Source organism: Triturus cristatus, chromosome 11 (assembly GCF_964204655.1).
Source record: "Triturus cristatus chromosome 11, aTriCri1.1, whole genome shotgun sequence".
NCBI classification, from domain to species: domain Eukaryota; kingdom Metazoa; phylum Chordata; class Amphibia; order Caudata; family Salamandridae; genus Triturus; species Triturus cristatus.
This window is the reverse complement of record NC_140594.1, coordinates 169,794,313-169,815,804: the sequence shown is the minus strand read 5'-3', so window position 1 is coordinate 169,815,804 and position 21,492 is coordinate 169,794,313. Positions and strand designations below refer to the sequence as shown.

General features: G+C 44.9%; 1 protein-coding gene across 2 annotated transcripts in view; it reads right to left on the bottom strand.

Annotated features, from left to right (window-relative positions):
* IFT81 (intraflagellar transport 81) overlaps positions 1–21,492 on the bottom strand; it is an 872,384-nt gene that overhangs the window by 845,506 nt on the left and 5,386 nt on the right. For both annotated transcript variants that reach the window (XM_085633362.1, XM_085633363.1), the window contains exon 2: positions 4,594–4,758. In XM_085633362.1, the coding sequence (XP_085489488.1) occupies positions 4,594–4,737 (144 nt within the window). In that variant the 5' untranslated portion in view covers positions 4,738–4,758. The remainder of the gene's footprint in view (positions 1–4,593; positions 4,759–21,492) is intronic.

The window sequence follows — 21,492 nt, the reverse complement described above, 5'->3', positions numbered from 1 at the left end:
CACTTGGCTATGAAGATGGCCAGCAATGAATAGACATTTATGATGGGCTCTAAAGAACAATATAAAATATAAACTGCCCATCGGAATTTGCAACGTTTGAGAAATATTGTCAACACAACCATCAAGCACAATTTGTATTTTCTATTTGTACAGCTTAATTGTATAATTACTAATATTCCTGGGTCAAGCTATATATTAAAATGGGTAGGTAGAACACGCACTACTGGGTGAACAAGTTGCTAGGTTGTAGCATGCCTCAGAGGTATCACTCTCTGGTCGAGGAGTTTGATGAAATCATGAAAAGGTAGCGCCTCCTGCTTAGGAGATGTCCCTCTGAGCACTGCTGAAAACCCGCGTGGGTAGGATGTATAAAGTCTGTTGTAATTTATACAAGAATGTAAACTAGAGTACTCATGATGAGTTTGCGAAGATTTTGTTCATTCGATATTTTATTTGTCATATCGAGACTCAATGGTACAAGCTTAAATGAAACTGTCGTGAATTTCAATCGAAATCAGAGTGCATTCATGAATGCTCTCTGATTTATTGACTGTTAGACACAACATCGTATTTTTGTTCACCGAATTAACAGCGCACATTCTATTGTGGTTTACGTGTGTTGAGCCTCATGCACACATAGCGATTCATAACTCATCGTTCACCCGGGTGGAGGTGAAGGCTTGTGACTCCTTGGTCTGGTTTTCTCAATATATCATTGCCTACTTCTTTACAGATATCTTCCCGTGACTAATGGCTATGACTATCCGAAATGCATTGGGAGAAATGATTGAAAATTGCGACAGTTTCATTTAAGCTTGTACCATCGAGTCTCGATATGACAAATAGACTATCGAATGAATAAAATCTTCACAAACTCATCACGAGTACTTTAATTTACAACAGACTTTATACATCCCGCCCACAAGGGTTTTCAGCAGTGCTCAGGGGGACGTCTCCTAATCAGGAGACGGTACCTTCTCAAGTTATATGTTGGCAGCTGTTCTGTTCCACCATTACCCAGAATCAGTCCTCACTTATAAACAGCCTGTTTGTCGACTAGACTGTAATATAGTATGTCAGTCTGTTCTGGAACGGATTGCGGCTGCACAAGAACTGATGGAACCAAAGATTTTAAGAGACCTTCAACTAAAGACCTACGCCTTCCCAACTAAAGACCTACGCCTTCCTGCCCTCCCCCCTCCTCTTTCTTTGACAAAATGAGGAACATTTTAGTAGACAGGCTATCTAAATCCCACTAAGGATTTACAAGTAGAAGTTATGAAGATGTGTCATTTGTCAGACATTTCTGGCAACTGAGGATTCCGGATTTTGGTGACCTATTGCTCATTCTTATGTCTGGGAATATGTTCTTACATGTCTTGTCAGTGCCCAACATCAACTTTTAGATATTTGCATCCTTTAGCAGTGGCTATTGAACTATGGCATAAGAATTCTTCATATTTTATAATGGATCTTCCACCTTCTGATGGTGGCCATGTGTTAATGATGGCAGTAGACACTTTTTCAACAATAGCACATTTCTCCTTTACCGAAGATATAAACAGTTGTGGAAAATGCATCTTGACTGATATTTTTGGCCTTCATGGATTGTCTCAGGAAATCAACTCGGATAGATGCACTCAATATTCATTATGTTTATGGAAAGATGTGGAAGGCATTAGGAACTGAAAAGGCTTTGCCCTCTGGTTATCATCCCCAATCTAATAGATAAACAGAACAAACTAATCTGAGCCTGGAGCAATATTTAGGATGCTGTTGCAATACAGCTCAAGATAACTCGGCTTCTTAGTTGCCCACTGCAGAGTACAAGAATGCAACTCTTAGTGCAATTAACATTTCACCATTCGTTTGTTATGCTACGTTTTCACCCAAGAATGTTTCCATTTTCTCCTTGAGACGATCTTTTGAGTCATGCATATCTGACTCACCTAAATATACATAAATAGCTTTTTTGAGAAAGTTTACATTGTTCTCAAATCATGACGACGTAGATTGCTTTTAAGTCAAGATCAAGTTATCATCTTTTACTTGAAAAGAAAGATTGGTTGTCTTCTCTGCCAGTGTTATGACCACATTTATTTTTTTATTTGTGAGTACTCATAACATCAATCATTTGGCCTTTTGGTTGAAGCTGCGTCATACCTGGAAGATGAATCCTCAATCATTATCATCAATTTCCATGTGAACCTTCCCCAGTGATAATACAGGAATAACCTGAATATGAGGTTTAAGATGTTTGGGACTCCTAGAAGTTTTGAGGTCGATTTCAGTTCTTAATCTATGGAAAGGATTCTCCACTGAAACTGCATGGGTTCAGAAGAGCTTATCCATACATGATTCACATCATCCCATTGCTGGATGAAATGCTTTGACAGAATGAAAGCTCCCTCTCCCCTAGAGCCACTCCAGGACTTCCATGCTTAGGATACCCAAGAGGGGTTTCTATTCGGCTTCGGGTAATACAAAGTGCAAGAGGCAGCTGCTGGGCTCCAGAATGCTGCATGGTGTGCTGGATGTCAAACCGGAACCTCTTCACAAACATCATGAATTCTCAAATAGGCATGGAATTCATCCTTTTTAATTGGTCTTTCCAAGATGGTGGGCAGTAAAGAGAACGTTTTTCAGAGAATTCAAATTCAACAGATTTCAGCATTTATTCCTGCAATGGCAGCTCTTGTTTAAAGCATGTATAAGGTAACGTTTGGAAAGACAAGATGCATCACAACACATTTGTTTCCTGATTTTTCATTGCACTCATTGCCCATTGCTATTCACTTTTCTATTCAATAAGATTCCATCTTTCTATTTGGATTTTTCTTGACTCTGCTTGGCTCTGCTCAGCTTTTTCTTTCTTCCTGAAGTCAGGAGGAGTTTGGTTCCTTGCTGTATTCATTATGACAGTCCCAAACAGAAAAAATGGCAAAATGTCTATGGTATGCTTTTCGCGGTCTATTTCTAAACATAAAAAATATTGCTGAGGGAGTTGCCATAGCCTGGCGGCCTGCTTGGCACTATATTTTCCCTGAGAGTACTCCGACTATGTTCATGGACCTAATCTCAGTGATAGATCACCATCACAACAGCTGATATCTCTGAATACGGTGGTGGTGTCATTGGGCTTGCTAAGGAGAGCCCTCCAATGTCACAGAAGGTTGTCATATGTAAAATGCTTCAGTGAGTCTGCACAATCAGAAACAAGTGTCTTGCTTGCAAATTATTTATGGGAACTAGAAATTGTGACAAATTAAGCAATGTTCCACTCAACTTTTCATTTCAATATTTTTTCTTACATTACAGAGCCCAGAATAAATAGGATATTAGCATATGCCATAGCTTTCAATCCTACACTCTGTAACCGTGGTTTTTAGGTCTCGCCTGAGACAGCGCTTTAGCGCTGCTCTCGCGAGAGCTTTTGTAAATGGGGGATCTGGAAGTGCAAACGAGTGCTTTCAGGCCTCCAAATACAGTGCATGTGCGCCGGCCGGGCGCGCGCACCATTTGGAGGCCTGAAAGCACTCGTTTGCTTTCACTTTCTCGGGCCGCACGGCAGTAAAGATCGGCAGTAAAGATTGCAATCTTTGTTCCCAGCATCAGTGAGATGCAAATGAACAAACAGCGTGAGCCCAAAGAGGCGGGGGGAGGCCACGTCTGGCCCTGACCCTATTTCGGATTCCCTCATTTGACAGGGTTAGGGGGATGACGCATTAATATCTATACTTCCTGGCCACGCGCATACTGATCATACACGACTGGTTTAATCGGGGTTGGTCAGACCCAGCTTACCGGCTCGAACTGAGCGAACTGGGTTTGTCCAAAATCCAATCTCTGATGTATGGGGGGTCCATTGCATCCCTTTTACCAGACGTAACACACGCTGTGCTGTTATGATGCCCTTATGGTGCCCAAGACGGTCACTGCGTCAGCCAAACTCAGATTGATCCAACAATACTACTTGCACGCTGCCTACTTAACCCCCCTGCGCCTCCATCGGGCGGGCCGGTACCAGAGCGCATCCTGCACGAGGTGCGGCCACGATCTGGCTGATTTTTTCCACATGTTCTGGGTATGTCTCCACCTGGCGCGATTCTGGGGTGATATCGAGGAGGAGTTCACAGAAATCTTGGGGTGGGAAGTCCCTCACGACCCACGACACTCTCTGCTGGAGATTACGGATGGGCTGGATGGGTCCAGAAATTAAGTTATTTTTCAACACGGCAATGGTAGTGGCCAAGCGAGACATAGCTGCGGCATGGAAGTGTCCAGATCCACCCTGCTCAGGGAGGTGGGGTAGAATGGAGCGCAACCCAAGAAAAAAACCTTGTACGATGGTGTCCCAAAAAGTATCACAGGGTGTGGGGTAAATGGCTGGGTACCGTGGAGTAGTCAAAGTAAAGTACCTATCCGTTATATCTACTTGTGCCTTAAGGAGTCGGGAATTATGATATGTTATGTTCCTGTAATTGGCTGTGAATTGTCATCTTCCGTGTCTAATGCTGATTTGATGATGTTTGTTGTCAAAACAATAAAATTGATTATCAAAAAATTTACAAATAGGATTATTCTACTTCTTACCTTAGGATCAATTTCTGCCAAGACATCATTTAGAACTTGTAGAAGCTGCATGGGTTCCAATGAGTCAAATGTGATTAAATTATAGTTCTTCTTGAAGGGATCCTTGTTAAGCTTCTCAACAATGAATTTAATTTGGTCACTCATCTTGGTATTAAGAATGTGCCCCTACGAACAGATAAATGTGGTATTAACACATAGTAGGTAAAATGTGAATTATTATCTATAAATTAAAAACTAAAAAAAGAAAGACATTGGAGAAGAACAGAATAATTATTTTTGCAAATATTTCACCATAAATTAACTTTTCTACACAGTTTTCCACATCCAGACCTGGCTTAAGATAATAGAAGAACTCCATACTTTTCAAAGGAAACTACTTCTTGAATGGTCCACCACCTCATTTTTTTTTTTTTTTTTTTAAATAGATCTTTATTAGCTTATATTTCCTTTAGTAGAAACACAGTAGTTTACATGTACAATCTCATGCCGTATACAATATTCCAAAGATATGCTTATTATCCCAAGTAGAGCTTCATTAAATTCAATTATGTTCCATAAGCAGTTATGCATCATGGAGGCAAAGTCCGGTACACCAGGAGTCTGTACCCATTATCATATGTACTCTAGGGAGTTACTCGTAACAATCTGCAAAGATATATATTTATTTACAATAAACCAATCACTTCTAGCAAATTATAAGAACAATTTTGGTGGTGTATCTCCCAGTGTCTTTTGACCTTTTGTTTGCTCCATGTACATTTGTCGGAGGATATGGATTGGTCTAACTTGTAAGTCCAGTCGCATATATGCATTATGTGCCACTGGGGGGCACGTGGGGGAGGGAGAGGCTCTCCCAACACGAGGGGGCTTCAGGCCAACTATGGTTCCCTCTCCACTCTCATTCTAATCCTTCTCATCAATTGATCTTGTTGACCCAGAACTATCTTCTTGTTGATCTGGTAATACTTCCTCTCTTGTTTCTACTTCCGGTGTATGCCTAGTCTCCCATTCCCTCAGGACCTCTGTCCAGAGCTCCACCAGTGTGCGTCTCTGGATCCCCTTTGCATCCTCTTGAAGCAATGCTCTCTGTTCTGCTTTTGCCCAAGTGTCAATACTATTCTCCCATGTTTCTATTTGTGGCGTCATATGTGACTTCCAGTGCCGGGCTATTTGTCTCCCCGCGAGTACTAGTGTATGGTCGATAAATCTGTTGCCAATCTTTTTTGCCTTCAGTCTGGGAAACAAGCCAAGTAAGCCACCTCTATTGTGTTTGGGATAGTACTCGTCAAGAGTTCTCTATCATATCTAGTACCTTCTCCCAAAAATCTCTCAAATTTGTGCATTCCAAGATCATATGTGCAAACCCCACATCCACTACTCGGCATCTAGGGCAACACTGTTGCGTCGCCTCTTATAATATTCAGTCTATGGGGCGTAAGATATACCATGTGTACATAATTAAACTGTATTGCTTTAAAATTTTAATTCCTAGATACTCGTCTGGGGCTTTCCAACTCCCTTCTCTTTGTCTGTTAAAGCTCTCCCAATAATCTCATCCCATTTCCTATGGGTATGGTCCAGTGGCTTCTTGACTGTGTCTAGTAGAGACCTATAGCACAAGTTACTTATACAAATATATCTGTAAGAAACATTAGTAGTGATAGATTCCTTACCTTAGAGTTACCCTCAGGCGTCAGACTGGATCCGGAAAGTTTTCGTCAGCAGTACCCCTGCGCGTCGGTAGGTGTCTTCGTGCGGCTCCGCGTGCCTCATTAGCGTCATTCGCGTCGTCGTCGCCGAGATGACATCGCTGGAGCTACTTAGACGCGCCCACACGCGCGGACGTCAGTTCTGTACACGACTTTCCACGCCAGGAACGCAGAGCCATGCAAGAAACTGACCACTGGTGCCATGAAACTAGGGCCCTTAAAGGGATGACCTTATCCCTAGAAATCAGTTCGCAGAACGGAGAGGAGGGGTTGGGCGATAAGGGATCTATCACTACTAATGTTTCTTACAGATATATCGTTACCGAAGGTAAGTAACTTGTGCATCTGAAAGAAACACGTAGTGATAGATTCCTTACCTTAGAATAGATACTCCAGCAATAACAATCCCGGTGGTGGGTCTGCAAACCAAGATCACACCAGAAAATCCTGGAGGACAGAATAGCCAAAGAAGCCGTCTCTCCGGACTTGGCTGTCCAGGCAATAATGCCTGGTAAACGTGTGCACCGAGGCCCACGTACCTGCCTGACAGATGTCGTGCAAGGGAACTCCCCGTCCCAAAGCAGTAGTGGTTGCCGTCGCCCTGGTAGAATGAGCGCGCAGCCCCACCGGAGGCTCCTTTTTAGCCAAAGAATAACAAGCCTTTATGCACAGAACGACCCACCGAGAGATGATCATGCACCCGGAATGGTTGTGTGTGGTTCAGGTAGAATGAGAACGCAGCCCTAAGCTGGCAGATGAAAACAGCTTCTTGCCAAGCTGCTCCAGGTTCTTGGATTCCCTATCCGGAGGTGTGGAAGGGAACGCCCTCTGGGAAGCATAGGCTTGGACAACCAAGCTCTCGGGAGTGGGGTGTTGGGAGAGAAAGAGGGGGGTTGCCCAGGGCCGGGTGATTATGTCGGGCCACGTTCCTGTCCACAGAAGCCCCTGTGTTGGGCCTGGACAAAGTGCCCAAAAGGACGTCAAAGTGAGTGATTAAACGGCAGCAAGGACTCCAAAGAGGTCGCCGCCGGCTGAAGCACTTCTGTCAGGAGGCTAGTCCTGATGGCCACTGTCGGGAGTTCGAGGTGAAGGGCCTCTGCTGCCCTACGTACTACCACTGCGTAACAGGCTCCCTCCTCCGTAGCCACGGAGGAGACAGCATGCCAAGGTCAGGTGAGGGGTCAAGATCACTGGCATCCCCCAAATCCTCTGCCCAGTCCGGATCATAATCACACTGTTGTGTGAGAGGGTCCTCAGACCCCTCCCAGTCCTCCCCTTCCTCCGACGTCTGCGAAACAGGCTGAAAATAAGGAGGACGGACATAGGGGAAAAAGGGCCCCATCGGCGTCGGAATTGGCGCCAAGCAACGCTGATCCGGTACCGTGTCCGGTTCAGGGCTGAAACGGAGGTCGACGTCGTTTCGAGGAGCAGGTGACGTTGGAAGTGGTGCCGGTGGGGTTGACGTCAGTGGAGCTGTTATAAGGTCAACCGTCGACCGGGGTCTGATCCCGGAAGGGGCCAGAGCCGCCGGCGATGCCGGGGCTGGAGCCACCGGCGATGGAAGGACAGGCCCCCAGTCGGGCCTGCGGGGCCCGTAGGCGCACCGGCGGGGCCAGACTGCCCAAAGAGTCAGGCCATGGCAGCAAGAAACTCTTGTACCAGAGCAGACGTCGCCAACGGACTCGGAAAGGATGGGTAGGCCGGAGACGACGTCGCTGGCTCTGCCGGAACCACGGGGGTAGCACCACCCGCACCCTCAGCCGCGTCGTGCAATGGGAAGTCAAGGAGCGACGATGCTTCTTCGACTTCTTTTTGGAATGCTTCGACTTACCTGACCCAGAGTGCGAAGACTTAGATCCAGAGGAACGATGGTGACTGCTACGCGACCAGTCCCTCGCCCTCCTACGGGACCGGGACCTTGAGCAGCGCGGAGCCGACTGCTGGACTTCCAGCAACTTTCGGGACCGCTCCCGCAAAGGCTTCATCGCCATGGCCCGGCAGTCGGGGCACGACTTAGAGTCGTGGTTGCGCCCCAGGCAGTAGAGACACACATGGTGTTAGTCTGTCACTGACATAATGCAGTGACAGTCCCCACAGTTCCTAAAGCCGGCCATCCCTACAACACCAGGAGTCGATCGACTCGAAGAAAATGAGACAAAAGGCCTCGAAAAAAACTCAGTCAAAAAGTGACTGGGGGTACTTGCTCTTCCCGGATCTATGCTTGCTGGCGCGGAAATAGAAAGAACTGACGTCAGTGTGCGTGAGCGCGTCTAAGTAGCTCCAGCGACGCATCTCGGTGCCGACGACACCACGACGCCGACCGACGCGCAGGGGTACTGCTGACGAAAACTTTCCAGATCCAGTCTGACGCCTGGGGGTAATTCTAAGGTAAGGAATCTATCACTACGTATTTCTTCCAGATTAACCATTTAATCAAGTGTCTAGCCGCTCCTAACGTTAAAATTGTCTGAAGCACACCATGTGTTTGCAGCTCCTTTAAGTTATTGTACCATAGGTCCCCAAATGTCTTAGTCAGGGAATGATACGTCAGAAATTGCCCATGCGGGAGATCAGTTTGGGACATAAGGTCATCCATGGGTATTAGTACCCCTAAGTGAAAGCAATCTCCCACTGTGGTTGTCCCTACCGGTGTTCATTTTGCGAGCTGGAGTTGTGTATTTTGGGTGATGGGATCTCCATATGGGATCCCTGCTCAGTATCTCAGGAGCATAGGGATGATCCGCATCTGTGCGTAAACGAGATCGCTTCCAATAATATAGCATCCCATGTAGAAGCACATTACGTTTGGGAGCAATCGTCGCTGGGTGCTGCAGCTTGGCCACTGTTTCTCCACCTCATCTCTTCCAACAGTTCCAGATTTCTACCATCCACCCACTGGCCTAGCCATTGGAGTTGGGACGCTAAATAGTACACCTCAAAGTCTGGTGCACCTAATCCCCCCTCCTCCGGTGCTCATTGCAGTATCTCCAGGAATACTTTGTTCCATCCTCTATCCCATATGAGATCGCGAAGTGTCTGACTTAGCTCCGCGAACCATGTAGGCGTGATCACAACAGGCAAGTTCAAAGTGGTATAATAGCCTGGGAAGCATGACCATTTTTGAGAGCTATAGGGGACATCAAAGGTAACTTAAGGGAATGCCAAAACTGCACACAAGTTTTTAAGGACCGTAAAACTGGGATCAGATTGCCCTCCCGCAGATCTGCTAACATATGATAAATTTGAATACCAAGGTATTTAAATGAGCAGGGGGACCAATTGAGGCCCAAGGGGAGATCCTCAGAGAGCGTGCCCTCCTTATTTAATGGGAAGGCATTTGTCTTGGTTTTATTAAGCTTAAGTCCTGCCAGTGCCGCATATTTATTGCCTATTCTGCTACCCGACTACCGTCGCGCAGATATAGCAACAGGTTGTCCGAGTAAAGAGAATTACATGCAAGCTGTTCCTCAGGCTGCGACTCCACTATCTCAAGGTGACAGCGAGTGGCTCAATCGCAATCGCAAATAGCAACGGGGACAGTGGGCAACCCTGTCTAGTACCTCTATATGTGTTGTACGCATCCAACACTAATCCATTTGTTTTGACCCGCGCCGTAAGGTGCATGTACAATATTTTCACCCATTCAATCCACCTTTCTCCCAGCCCCATTATTCCCATTGTGACTTCTAGAAAGTCCCACCGCATTGAATCAAATGCTTTCTCCAAATCTACCGACATAATGAGGATATCTGGATAGTGGTTCATATCGGGGTGGTGCAACACATTGAAAAGCCTTCGCAGGTTCCCAGACATGGACCTAGATGGTTCAAACTCATTTTGGTCTCTGTGGATCAAGCCAGTCATAAATGGTAATAGTCTGGTCGGTAAGATTTTGCTCAGAATTTTAAAATCAAAATTGATCATTGATAGAGGCCGATAGTTAGACGTGCGCGGGGGTCGCTGTTTTAACTTTTGGAAGAGGGACAGCCAGCGCATCTCTGTTCGAAGAGGGCAACGCCCCTCTCTCCCAGGCCTCAGCATACACCGCCATCAGTTTTGGAGCCAGTGTCTGTGCACATATTGAGTAGAATTCCCCCATAATGCCATCTGGGCCCAGTGTCTTCCCTTGGGCCAGTTCCTTAATTGCAGCCTTAATTTCCATCACGGTCACCAGCCCTCCTAAATCTTCCCTTCTTTCTGGCTCCAGTATTTCCAAGGGCCGGGCCTCCAGATAATCAACTAATGTCACCCACATCAGCGGCCTCAGTTCACTATATAGGGTTACATAATAGGCTCTAAATCCATCATTTATGTCCTTGGGTCCAAATATTATCTAATCATCTCCCAACCGAATTTGGGAGATGGGGGAATCCCCTATTGTCGGGGCGCACTAGCCATGCAAGCATACAACCCGCTCTGCCCCCTTCAGTATGCATTCCAGTGTATCCAAGCACCTTAACCTCTCAAGCGTGCTATCATATTCATTTTTCTTTTCCTGTAATCTATCCTGTGCTCTGTCTTCTCTCGCCAGTTTGGCTTCACAATCATGCAGCTGTGTCTCGAAGTCTGAGGTCTGCTAGAAATTTTCTCCACATTCCCACTCTGACTCATGCAGTGGCCCCGTACTACTAACTTAAAGGCATCCCTTTCCACAGCTCTGGAGCTGGCAGTACCCAGATTAAACTGAAAGTCTTCCTCTACCACTGCATGTATTGACATGCAGAAGGGAGCATCTCCAAGTAGAGCGGGGTCTAGTCGCCACGTGGGTGTCAATGTAGGCTCTGGGATGGGGCTAATGTGTAATATGAGCGGGTTGTGGTTAGATATAGTGCGTCCAAGGTACTCAGTGTGTGCGACGACAGATCCAAGCGGAGCCGAGCACAAGAACATATATAACCTGGTATGCAACCTATACATGTGTGAATAATCTTTGGTGCTGCTATGTTGTGATCTCCAAATGTCCACCATACCCCACCCCTCTAGCCAAGTCTTGAACACTCTGGACACTTTGGATACTGGAGCGTCATTTAGTGGTTGAGTTGATCTTTCCATTTACACATCCGCTGCACAGTTAAAATCCCCCCCAGTAGCGTGTGAGATCTATATAGTTGCCAAGTTGTGTAGACACTTTGCAGAGAAATTGAATTTGGTGCTGATTACACTCTTTTGCATATATGCCCCTAATCACTCTGTCCAGTAATCTACCCTGAAGCAGAACGTACCTGCCTTCCGTATCTATTGGGGATCTGTCTAGTTCAAACAGGATACCCGCTTTAACCCATATGAGAGTCCTCCTCGAAAATGCCAAGTATGTGGTCACGTAGTGTTGTGCATGCCATTTACGTCTTAGATTAGAACTTTCCTCCAGTGTGAGGTGTGTCTCTTGTAACATGACAAATTGTATTCCTCTACGTGTTAGGTAGCTATGAATTTTATGTCACTTAGCAATCAAGCCCAACCCTCTCACATTCCAAGTAATCATTTTGAGTTTGTGGTATCTTGCGGTCCCTGCAGCCATTACCACAGTTAATGTGACTGTCCCCTCACCCCCCTACCCCATTATTATGGACCATGTAGGACTTGTCCCTTTTTGGTTAAAGTTCCCTAAACTTTTTGCTTTCCCCTTAGACCTTTTTTCTGACATGGTGTTGCCAAATTAGATGCTTTGGGCACTTTGCCACTGCTGTTCAGGGTCAAAGTGCAAGTGCTCCTTGTAAAAAGTATCATGGTAATTGGTTGTCCATGATTGGTATGTTTGCCTTACTAGTAAAGCCCCTAGTAACGTGCCCTATGTGTACCAGGGCTAGTAATGCAAATGCTACTAGTGGGCCTGCAGCACTAATTGTGCCACCCACACCAATAGCCTTATAGAGGGAACTCAGGCCTGCCATTGCATTGCCTGCGTGCAGTTTGTTAAACTGCCATGTTGTTTTGACAAGTGCACACACTTGCCAGACCTTAACCCTTCCCTTTCTATGCACATCAGACACCCCTATGGTAGGTCCAAGGTACCCCCTGGGCAGGGTGCAGTGCATGTGAAAGGTATGACAAGTACTAAGGTGTGTACCATGTCCTGACAGTGAAATAATCTCCATTTCGTTTTTCACTGTGGAAAGGTCATGTTGCCCATAGGACAGAATGGGGAAGCTGTGTAATGTTTTCCAGCCTATCTTCCCAAAGGCTTAAGATGAAGAGGTGAAGTTTAGTGTGCCTTAACTCACAATGTAATAACACATATTTTTATGAAGGTGGTTTTTGCATTATGTGTTTAGAAGCCACTCTTTTAGAAGTGGCTGGGTTTTTGTGCTCTAACATTTGTGTGTCTCTGCCTGGTTGTGGATTGACTGTTTGGATTTGAAAGCGATAGGCTCTGGGGAATGTCTTGACCCAGGGGAGGAGGTGAGACAGCAACAGGCTGACCTGCATCTGGAGTGTAGGGGGAGGAGTAGCCCCTAGAGTGGAAGAGGCCTGGGTTGCTGCCATAAAGCAATTGTCCCATCTCCTGCTGAGGGATTGAGAATCCAGACCCCCACTAATCAAAGGAAGGGGTCACTGGCAGGGAGGCACCCAGAACTGGTTGTTTGAACAGGGGTCAGTGCCCCCCTGAACACTAAGACTTCAAAGCCATTGAGGGGTATAACTATGAGAGCGGAGGCCCCTGAACTTTGGAGAGCGGCTTGATCAATATTGAACAAGACTGGAGCTACTTCGTGGTCAAGAGGAACCTTTGCCAAGGAAGAAACAACTGAAGAGACTGAAAGAAAGGACTGTCCCTTGCTGTGTGTTCTGGGGCTGGCCCGCAGTTTGCTGTTTTAACCAAGGAAAGGCTGAAGGGACTATGCGGTGTGCTTTGTCCCCCTGCTTGAAAGTACTTTGCTGTGCTGTGTCCTGAAGTAACTTATCCTCAAGGGCCCGAGGTGAGCTGGCTCCCTGTTGCGGAAACTCAGGAACACATTTCCAGGAGAATCTCAGAGACGCTGTGTGCGTGTGCTTGTTGCTGCCTGAGACCCTCGTAAAAAGTGCCCTGTGATCGTGGGCACCTGGAGTCCAAGCGAGGATCAGCCATGCTGTGCGCGTGTGCTTTTTGAAGCCTGAGCCCTTCGTGAGGATTGTTCTGTTATCGTGTGCACCGGAATCCAAGTGAGTCTCATATGACGCTGTGTGTGTGTGTGTGTGCTTTGAGCAGCGTGAGACCTTCGCGAGGATTGCCTTGTTATCATGCACCCAGAGTCCAAGTGAGTCTCAACAATGCTGTGTGCGTGTGCTTTGTGCAGCCTGAGACCTTCGTGAGGATTGCCTTGTTATTGTGTACCCAGAGTTAAAGTGAGTCTCAGCGACGCTGTGTGCATGTGCCCTGTGGCAGCCTGAGATCTTCGTAGCAGTAGCAGCCCGGACCGGCAGCCACGGAGGAGCTGAGCCGCCAGCCCGAGCCCACCGTTGCTAATTCACAAAGATTGCATCAGAAGCCCAAGTCGCTGGAAGAGGAGAGGAGTGAGGTCGCACACCCCAGGTAATGTGTCGATGCCTGCGGTGGGGTGCGGGCTCGGAGGGAGACGCTCTCAGCCTCTCTCTGGCAGCGCGAGCCTCTGCTTTGGCTCGTATCGTGGCCCGTACTGGGCAAGGGAGTGGCAGTACCGGGGCCGGAGTGCACAGCTGCACTTTTTGCTATACTTATACCCGTGTTGGGGGCAACTGTTGACAGAGGCTGACTGCAAGTCAGCACGAGTGGCGGAGAGACCGCCGCCCCCCAGCAAAGTGATCGGTGCTGGAGTGTATTACGTGTTACCTTATTTCTACAGAACGGAGTACCTGATTGTCATATTACACATTGCATTATTTCTGCATAACAAACTAGCTGATTAGTGTATTACGCATTGCAATATTACTGCATAACGAATTACCTGATTGTCGTATGACGCGTTGCATTGTTTCTGCATAACGCACTACCTGATTAGCATGTTACGCATTGCATTATTCCTGCATAACAAACTACCTGGTTGTTGCATTACGCATTGCATTTTATTTTACATTGCAAAGTGCCTGAATGGTGCGTTACGCATTGCATTATTTTTACATTGCACAGTGCCTGATTGTTGCGTTACGCATTGCATTACTTTTCCATTGCAAAGTGCCTGAGTCTAGCATTACAAACTGCATAACATGGTATTAGGACTACAGTGGAATGTTTAGAATTAGTATTGACAGGGGTGTGGAATTTAATAAAAATATCTACTTGTCCATGGGGCAGGTTGCGTCATAAATGTAGTTGTCCTGTAACAAAATCCACGTGTCCCTTTTGTGCAATGTAATGTGGCAACAAATTATGGCAGCAATCTCATTATAAAAAAGACTCTGAAATAGTCTCTCTGAATATGCTATGGCTCATACCATACTAGGGATTGAATACTACCAAAACATATTGCATGAACAGATACAAAATATTTAATCCGTGAATTCAGGCACTCTTTTGTTTTGAAAGAATTCACCAGTTAAATATTTTGTATCTGTTCATGTAATATGTTTTGTGGTGTACAATTTTTGTCTTTGGGTTTATGTATGGTATGATTGGTGTCCTTGTGGTCTGTGGTGTCATTTTGTTTTTGTATATTCTTCATATGTTTGTTTGGGGTTTCTTTGTTTGAATTGTGTACATTAATGATTTTTATACACATACATCTATATACAAATTTATATATATTTTTAAAAGAGATTTTTGGTCAAATAAAATATTATAAAACAGTGGTTTGTGGGACAATAGTGTTTCCTATGTAGGATGTATCACCAATGTATTAAGTCATAGGGAGAGGTTTGTTGTTAGTATTACAGTTTTGGGAGAAACCTAACTGACCTAGGGACCAAAGATCAGACAGGTTTTGGTTTCTCACAAGAAGACGACGAAAATTAAATCATTTATGTATCGGTAAAGCAAAATGCTCATGGTCAGATCTTACTGGAAAAAAACACAACTTTGCTTTGACCGGAGTTAGTTGACAGCTATTTTAGATAAAGTACATAGGATGTGGCTCTATGTTAAAGATGGAGGGGCAAGAAATGTTGCAGATAAAGGATGCCTATCTGGTCAATCAATGAACTAGAGAGTTGCGACATTAAATCAATATTTGTCTCAGAAATCGGTGGGTAGTTTTATATTTTGCTTGAGTTCAAATATGACAAGCAGGGGCAAAGGCAAGAGGGCTGGTGTTGGCTGTCTTCCTTTTGGTTTGTCAATGCTCGTTTTCTTTTCCACCAGTTTTGTAAACCTTTATTGTTGGGGGCAGCTGCTGGGCTTAATGACCAGGGAAACTGCCTAGCATGTGTGCCATGGGTTGGTGCTCTCTTAGAGAGTGAATACAATGGCTGATGCTGATGCGACATCACTCCCTCTCTCGATCGCCCCAAAGTGGCTACCTATAAAAGCACTTTGCATCCTATAGATTTAAAGTAACACACGCAAACCAATGCACCATAGAACACCAAAATATCTGTCCAGTCGAAGCTGCACACTGAGAAGAGCCATCTCTCTAATCCTAGAACCACCCAGATTCAGAAAAAGAAAGCACTCACTCACTCTCACTCCTTCACTCATAGTGCGACCAGGATATGGAACTTATTAACGTCGAAGATCTGCACAAGCCCTCCTCTCGAGTTTTCAAAAAGATTACGAAATATCTACTATTTGAAAGGTACTTAATGCAATGAACCTATGATGGTCGACTATAGATATGCTTAATCATCCCAAATATCTGCAAACTTACCAGAGTAGCCTGATTGGATGCAACATGTGCAACTGTAACTTACCTGCAAACCCTGGTGTACATTGTAACCTGCCAGTACACATTGTAACCAACTTGTTTAAAATTTAAATTACCTGTAAATGAAATGTTACATCGCATTATGTAGTGTGCCCTTCTCTGTACCGCACTCTGGTGCTCGTGTCATGTTTATGCTTTATAAATCTCTCATTAAATAAATATACACATGGGTTCACATTGACACACCAACAATGGTGATAAGAGTATAAAATGCACATATATAACAATATCAACACCAGAAACCGAGAGGCAGTCAGCAAGTAGTGGGGCATATACATTTTCAAATGCTTCTTGGCATTGTAAACATGTGCAAAACCGAGGTCACGAAATAAACCCACTGATGAATGCAGACATGGCACAAGCAGTATAGAAGTGGGTGAGCTACTGAAATCGCAAGCCAGAAGCCTGGCTCTGGCTCAGCTCAAGATCCTTTTGGAACCTCAAGCCAAAGACGAACTGAGGTTTCACAGGAGACGATATGGCCAAGTGGCTACACCTGCCAACCATGCAATATGGGAATCAGGTCTGAATTACGGCCTTTGATCAGCATCCTATGGGGAAAAAAGTGAAATATAGTCTGTCTCTTATGACGCACTCCTATGTCTTTGGGCAAACTAACCACTATATAAAATTGTCAAAAATAAAATGCAGAGTCTGCCCGTCACCCATGCTCTAATCTCATCATCCACGAATTAAGGACAAAGCATTAACCTTTGTTGTCAGAAAGATACACCCATCTAGCAGCAGAATTGCAGTATGAAACTTGAAAATCTGTGCTCAATGCAGGCTTCCCTACTTAACCAAATGGTGTGATCCTAAGTAAATACTTTATTTCACTGAGTCCCCTTTTTTCATTATCACACATGAAAGCACCTTCAAATAAGAGTTCAGGATGTACACTGCACAAAAACCTCTCTGGGGTATGATTTCATTACAAGACCGGAGGCTACCATTATGCTTACACTTTTAATTGCATCACCAAGCAGCCGCATACATCACAAAGGAAGTATTCCAAATAGAACATTAACAACAATAAAAGGCATGAGCCCACAGTATACTGCCTCTTTTAAATGCGGCTCCAGGCAGATAAGTTATCCCTTACATTTCTTCTCTTGCTATATTTTAACTGTATTGATATTTTATAAATATTTGTTCTTATTCTATGTATCTGATCCCTACATAACCTGTTGTATCACAACTCTTTTACATATTTCTCTTAGTATTACCGAGATTGTATACATATTTCTCTTTGTATTATTGAGATTGTTCTGGTTTTATTCTCACTTTAGCACGCTTTGCAGACGGCTTCCCTCTACTTAAAATAACGTTTTTTTGGACTTACCCCCATTTCCCTTCCCTTCGTTTCGGTCTCCCTTTCTCCAATTTATGGAGATGGGATGATGATTACGCGTCCTTCCGATCGTTCCCCTCCCGATTTGGACTTGTTTAAATTAAAGATAAGTGCGTTTTTCATCTCCCTTTGCATTTCGACCGTCGCACTGAATTTAAAGGAATGAACCTTGGCAACGCGACGACGCTAGCGACGCGTTGCCAAGGAACATTCCTCGAAGCCCCCGGCTGTCCCTGCTTACGCGTCTGAGTTCCATGGCAACCAACAAGGAAATACCCTTCGGTGATCGCGCTCGAGCGCATTTTAATCATCGGAGGACGACGGTTGACTCGCTGGCACAGTTTTTTATGTTCTCTTGCCTGCCTTTAGCAGAAAGGCTATTAGAAATATAGGAATAATTATTCCTCATTCTCCAAATTAATTATTTCAACCTTTTACCTTTATTCTAATATAAAAAAATAAAAAAAAGGGGAGAAGAGAGTGAGATTAGATTTATTTGTTAATTTATAAAAAAATAAAAAAAATAATAAAGGTAAATAATAATTTAATTTTACCATGTCTGACTTTGACTCAGACGAAGCTGAGGCTACCGCCCCTACCCCCAAATTTAATAATGAGGCCTTTAAAGACATCATCCAGGAGGAGATGAGATCCTGTATGTTGGAAACCCTGTCCAAAGTTATCACTGCTAAAAGATCCCTTCCATCTGATGAGGACAATTCTACAGAACAACATACTAGCGAAGATCTCACTAATATAAAGGGAAAAAGAGCAAAAAAATGTAATAACAGAGTTTTTCCCGAAGAGCACTAGAGGTCCTAGTACCTCTACTTTTACAAGAGGCCACCATACCTCCTTTTCCATGGGTGTCCCTAGCGGCACAACATATAAAGGTGTCCCCAGCGGCACAACGCATAAAGGTGTCCTAACCGGCACACAATATCAAGGTGTCCACCGCGGCACAAAATATCTAAGTGCTCAAAATGACCTCAATGATACCAATAATGATGATGATGATCTTTACTTTGATGATGATGCCTCTAATTCACCTGACGAATATGTCCTAGACTTAGACCATGATGATTTAGAGCTTAGCTCTCTTGACGACGACCTCGCTCACTCTTCAAAAGATGCCATCCTTGACCCTCTAGGACAAGAGATGTTCTCTCCCCTTAACATCAATCAAGCATCCGAGGAGCTCGGAATGGATCCCTCACGACCATGTGTGTAAATTCATCATTAAGTGGCTTAGAAACCCGCTTGACAGGGACGCTAGAAACCTTCTAAGGGCAGAATGTTGCCGACCCAACATCGGAGATAGAGCTTCTCAAACCCCAAATCTCGACCCAGAACTTATAAAGTACCTTTTCAAGCTGGGAAGAGACCCTAGGAAGGGTATGGAGAGATCTCTAAAAGGCTGCCAAGATAGGGTCCTTGACATCTTGGGCCCCCTGGCAAGAATCATTGATATTTCAGAAGAAAGCCATCTTAATGGCACTCCCCTCGACACAGAACTCATCAGAGGTCTTAGTCAAAGAGTCCTTGGTTCTTTTAGGTAACGCAAATGCCAGCCTAAATTCTGAGAGGAGAAGAGTGGTCCTCACCAAAATTAGCCCCAAGCTCAGTGATCTAGCTGACAAAGAGCCATCTGCCAACCCTAAGGGCTTGCTTTTCGGGGAAGACCTGATTAAGACTCTAGGGAAATACGTTTCTACATTCACAGCCCTAGATAAAGCGCATCAAAATATGAAGAGAGTGTTTAATTCTAATAACCTTTTCGGAAGGGCCGGTAGACGGGGCCAGTCTTCCGGCCGATTCAACAGAAGGCCCTATCCTAGAGGAAGAGGATATGGCGGAAGGGGCTTCTTCAACCCAAACACTCCCCAATTCTTTCCGCAAAGAGGAAGAGGTTTTCGCTCTAGAATCTTCAGATCCCGTGGAGCGCCTACCGACAAAAACAACCAAAGTGAGCACAATTTCTGTTTCTTCTCCTTCCACCCCTTTCCTGAAAGTGGGTGGGAGACTCAAACTCTTTTTCAACAACTGGAAGTTGATAAAACAGGACCCATGGGTTTTAAATACCGTCAGGGGTTTCATGATAGACTTTACACAAACCCCTTACCATTCTTCTTTCCCAAAAGAAATGCCTCTTTCCCTAGATCAGGAAAAGATTATAGAAGAGGAGATCTCTTCCATGCTTCAGAAGGGTGCTATAGTAGAAGTCCCCTTAGGAATGCTAAAATTCATCAGCACCCTTTTCCTGGTCAAGAAGAAAGACAAAGGGTGGAGACCCGTCATAAATTTAAGAGCCCTCAACAAATTCCTTGTTTACAGACATTTCAAGATGGAGGGCAATCACCTTCTCAGGGATTTACTTCTAAAAGAAGACTGGCTTGTAAAGTTAGACCTAAAAGACGCCTACTTCACGATTCCTATGGCCAAGGTTCACCAACCCTATCTTCAGTTTCTTTGGAAAAACCATCTTTTCCAATTCAAAGCCCTCCCCTTCGGACTTTCATCAGCCCCCTGGTGTTTCACCAAGGTAATGAGATCAATCGCTTCATGCTTAAGAGAAAAAGGTATTCGCATGATACTTTATCTAGACGATATCCTCATCCTTTCTCAGGACCATTGTCAAATTCTCAAAGATCTGAAGACCGTGATGGATCTTTTGGAAAATCTGGGCTTTATTATAAACAGAGAAAAGTCCATCCTTTTACCTTAAAAAAAAAAATAGAATTCCTTGGTTTTTCAGTGGATACCACAAGTTGTCTACTACTCCTTCCTCCAAAAAAGATATCCAAAATAAAAAAAAGAGATAAGACATATCCTAAAACTTCAGAGTTTTCCTCTAAGGGAACTAGCCAGATTACTAGGTCTCCTTTCCTCCTCGATACAAGCCATCTTCCCAGGCCCTCTCAATTACCGTGCACTTCAGAGGGTGAAAGCAAGGGCCCTTCAATCGGGCCTTTGGTACGGAGACCTTATTTCGCTAGACCAGGAGGCCAAGGTAGAACTGACCTGGTGGTTGGACAACCTAGAGGCATGGAATGGGAAAGCAATTTTTGGCTCAACTCTAGAATTCGTTTTAGAATCAGATGCCAGCTTTCATGGCTGGGGAGCATGCTTTCAAGGCCAGAACACTGGTGGAATTTGGTCTCTGGAAGAATCCTTACATCATATAAATTTTCTGGAATTGACAGCTGGTCTTTACGCCCTGATGAGTTTCAAACAATTCATTCAGGGCAGATCTATCATCCTAAAAATTGACAATATCTCCGCCGTCGCCTACATAAACCGGCTAGGTGGAACCAAATCTGCCGACCTCTCCAATCTTGCCAAGAAACTTTGATGTTCTGCTTGGAACACAAAATCGCCTTAAGAGCCGAATATCTCCCAGGCAAATCCAATGTATCGGCAGACTGGAACTCAAGATTCCTTCTGGACTTCAGCGATTGGAAACTCAACGTCTCCGTTTTCAATACCCTCAACTTCTACTGGGGACCTCTAGACTTAGACCTCTTTGCCAGCAGACTAACCTTCCAAATCGTGAATTATTACAGTTGAATGCCAGACCCGGGTGCTCTGGCAGTGAATGCCTTCCTCCAACCTTGGCAAGGCAGAAACAGCTACGCCTTTCCCCCCTTTTCCATGATTCAAAGAGTGCTTCAGAAAGTCAGACTTCACCAATGCTCAATCGTGTTAATCACTCCTTTCTGGCCCTCTCAAGCCTGGTTCCCAACGGCCCTAGATATGAGTTACGACTTCCCATTCCTAATTCCCTTCCTTGCGGACCTTCTTACAGACATAGACTGTCATCTTCACCCCATGGTTCAATCAGGGAAACTGAACCTTCTTGCCTGGAGAGTGTCAGGAGATCCAATGATCTCTCAGGACTTTCGTCAACAGCTTCAACTCTCCTCGGCGAATCTTGGGCCCCTGGCACACACTACCGATACAACAACATTTGGAAATCTTGGGTTCGTTGGTGCTTGGAAAGGAATCTGGATTCCGTACAGGCACCTAT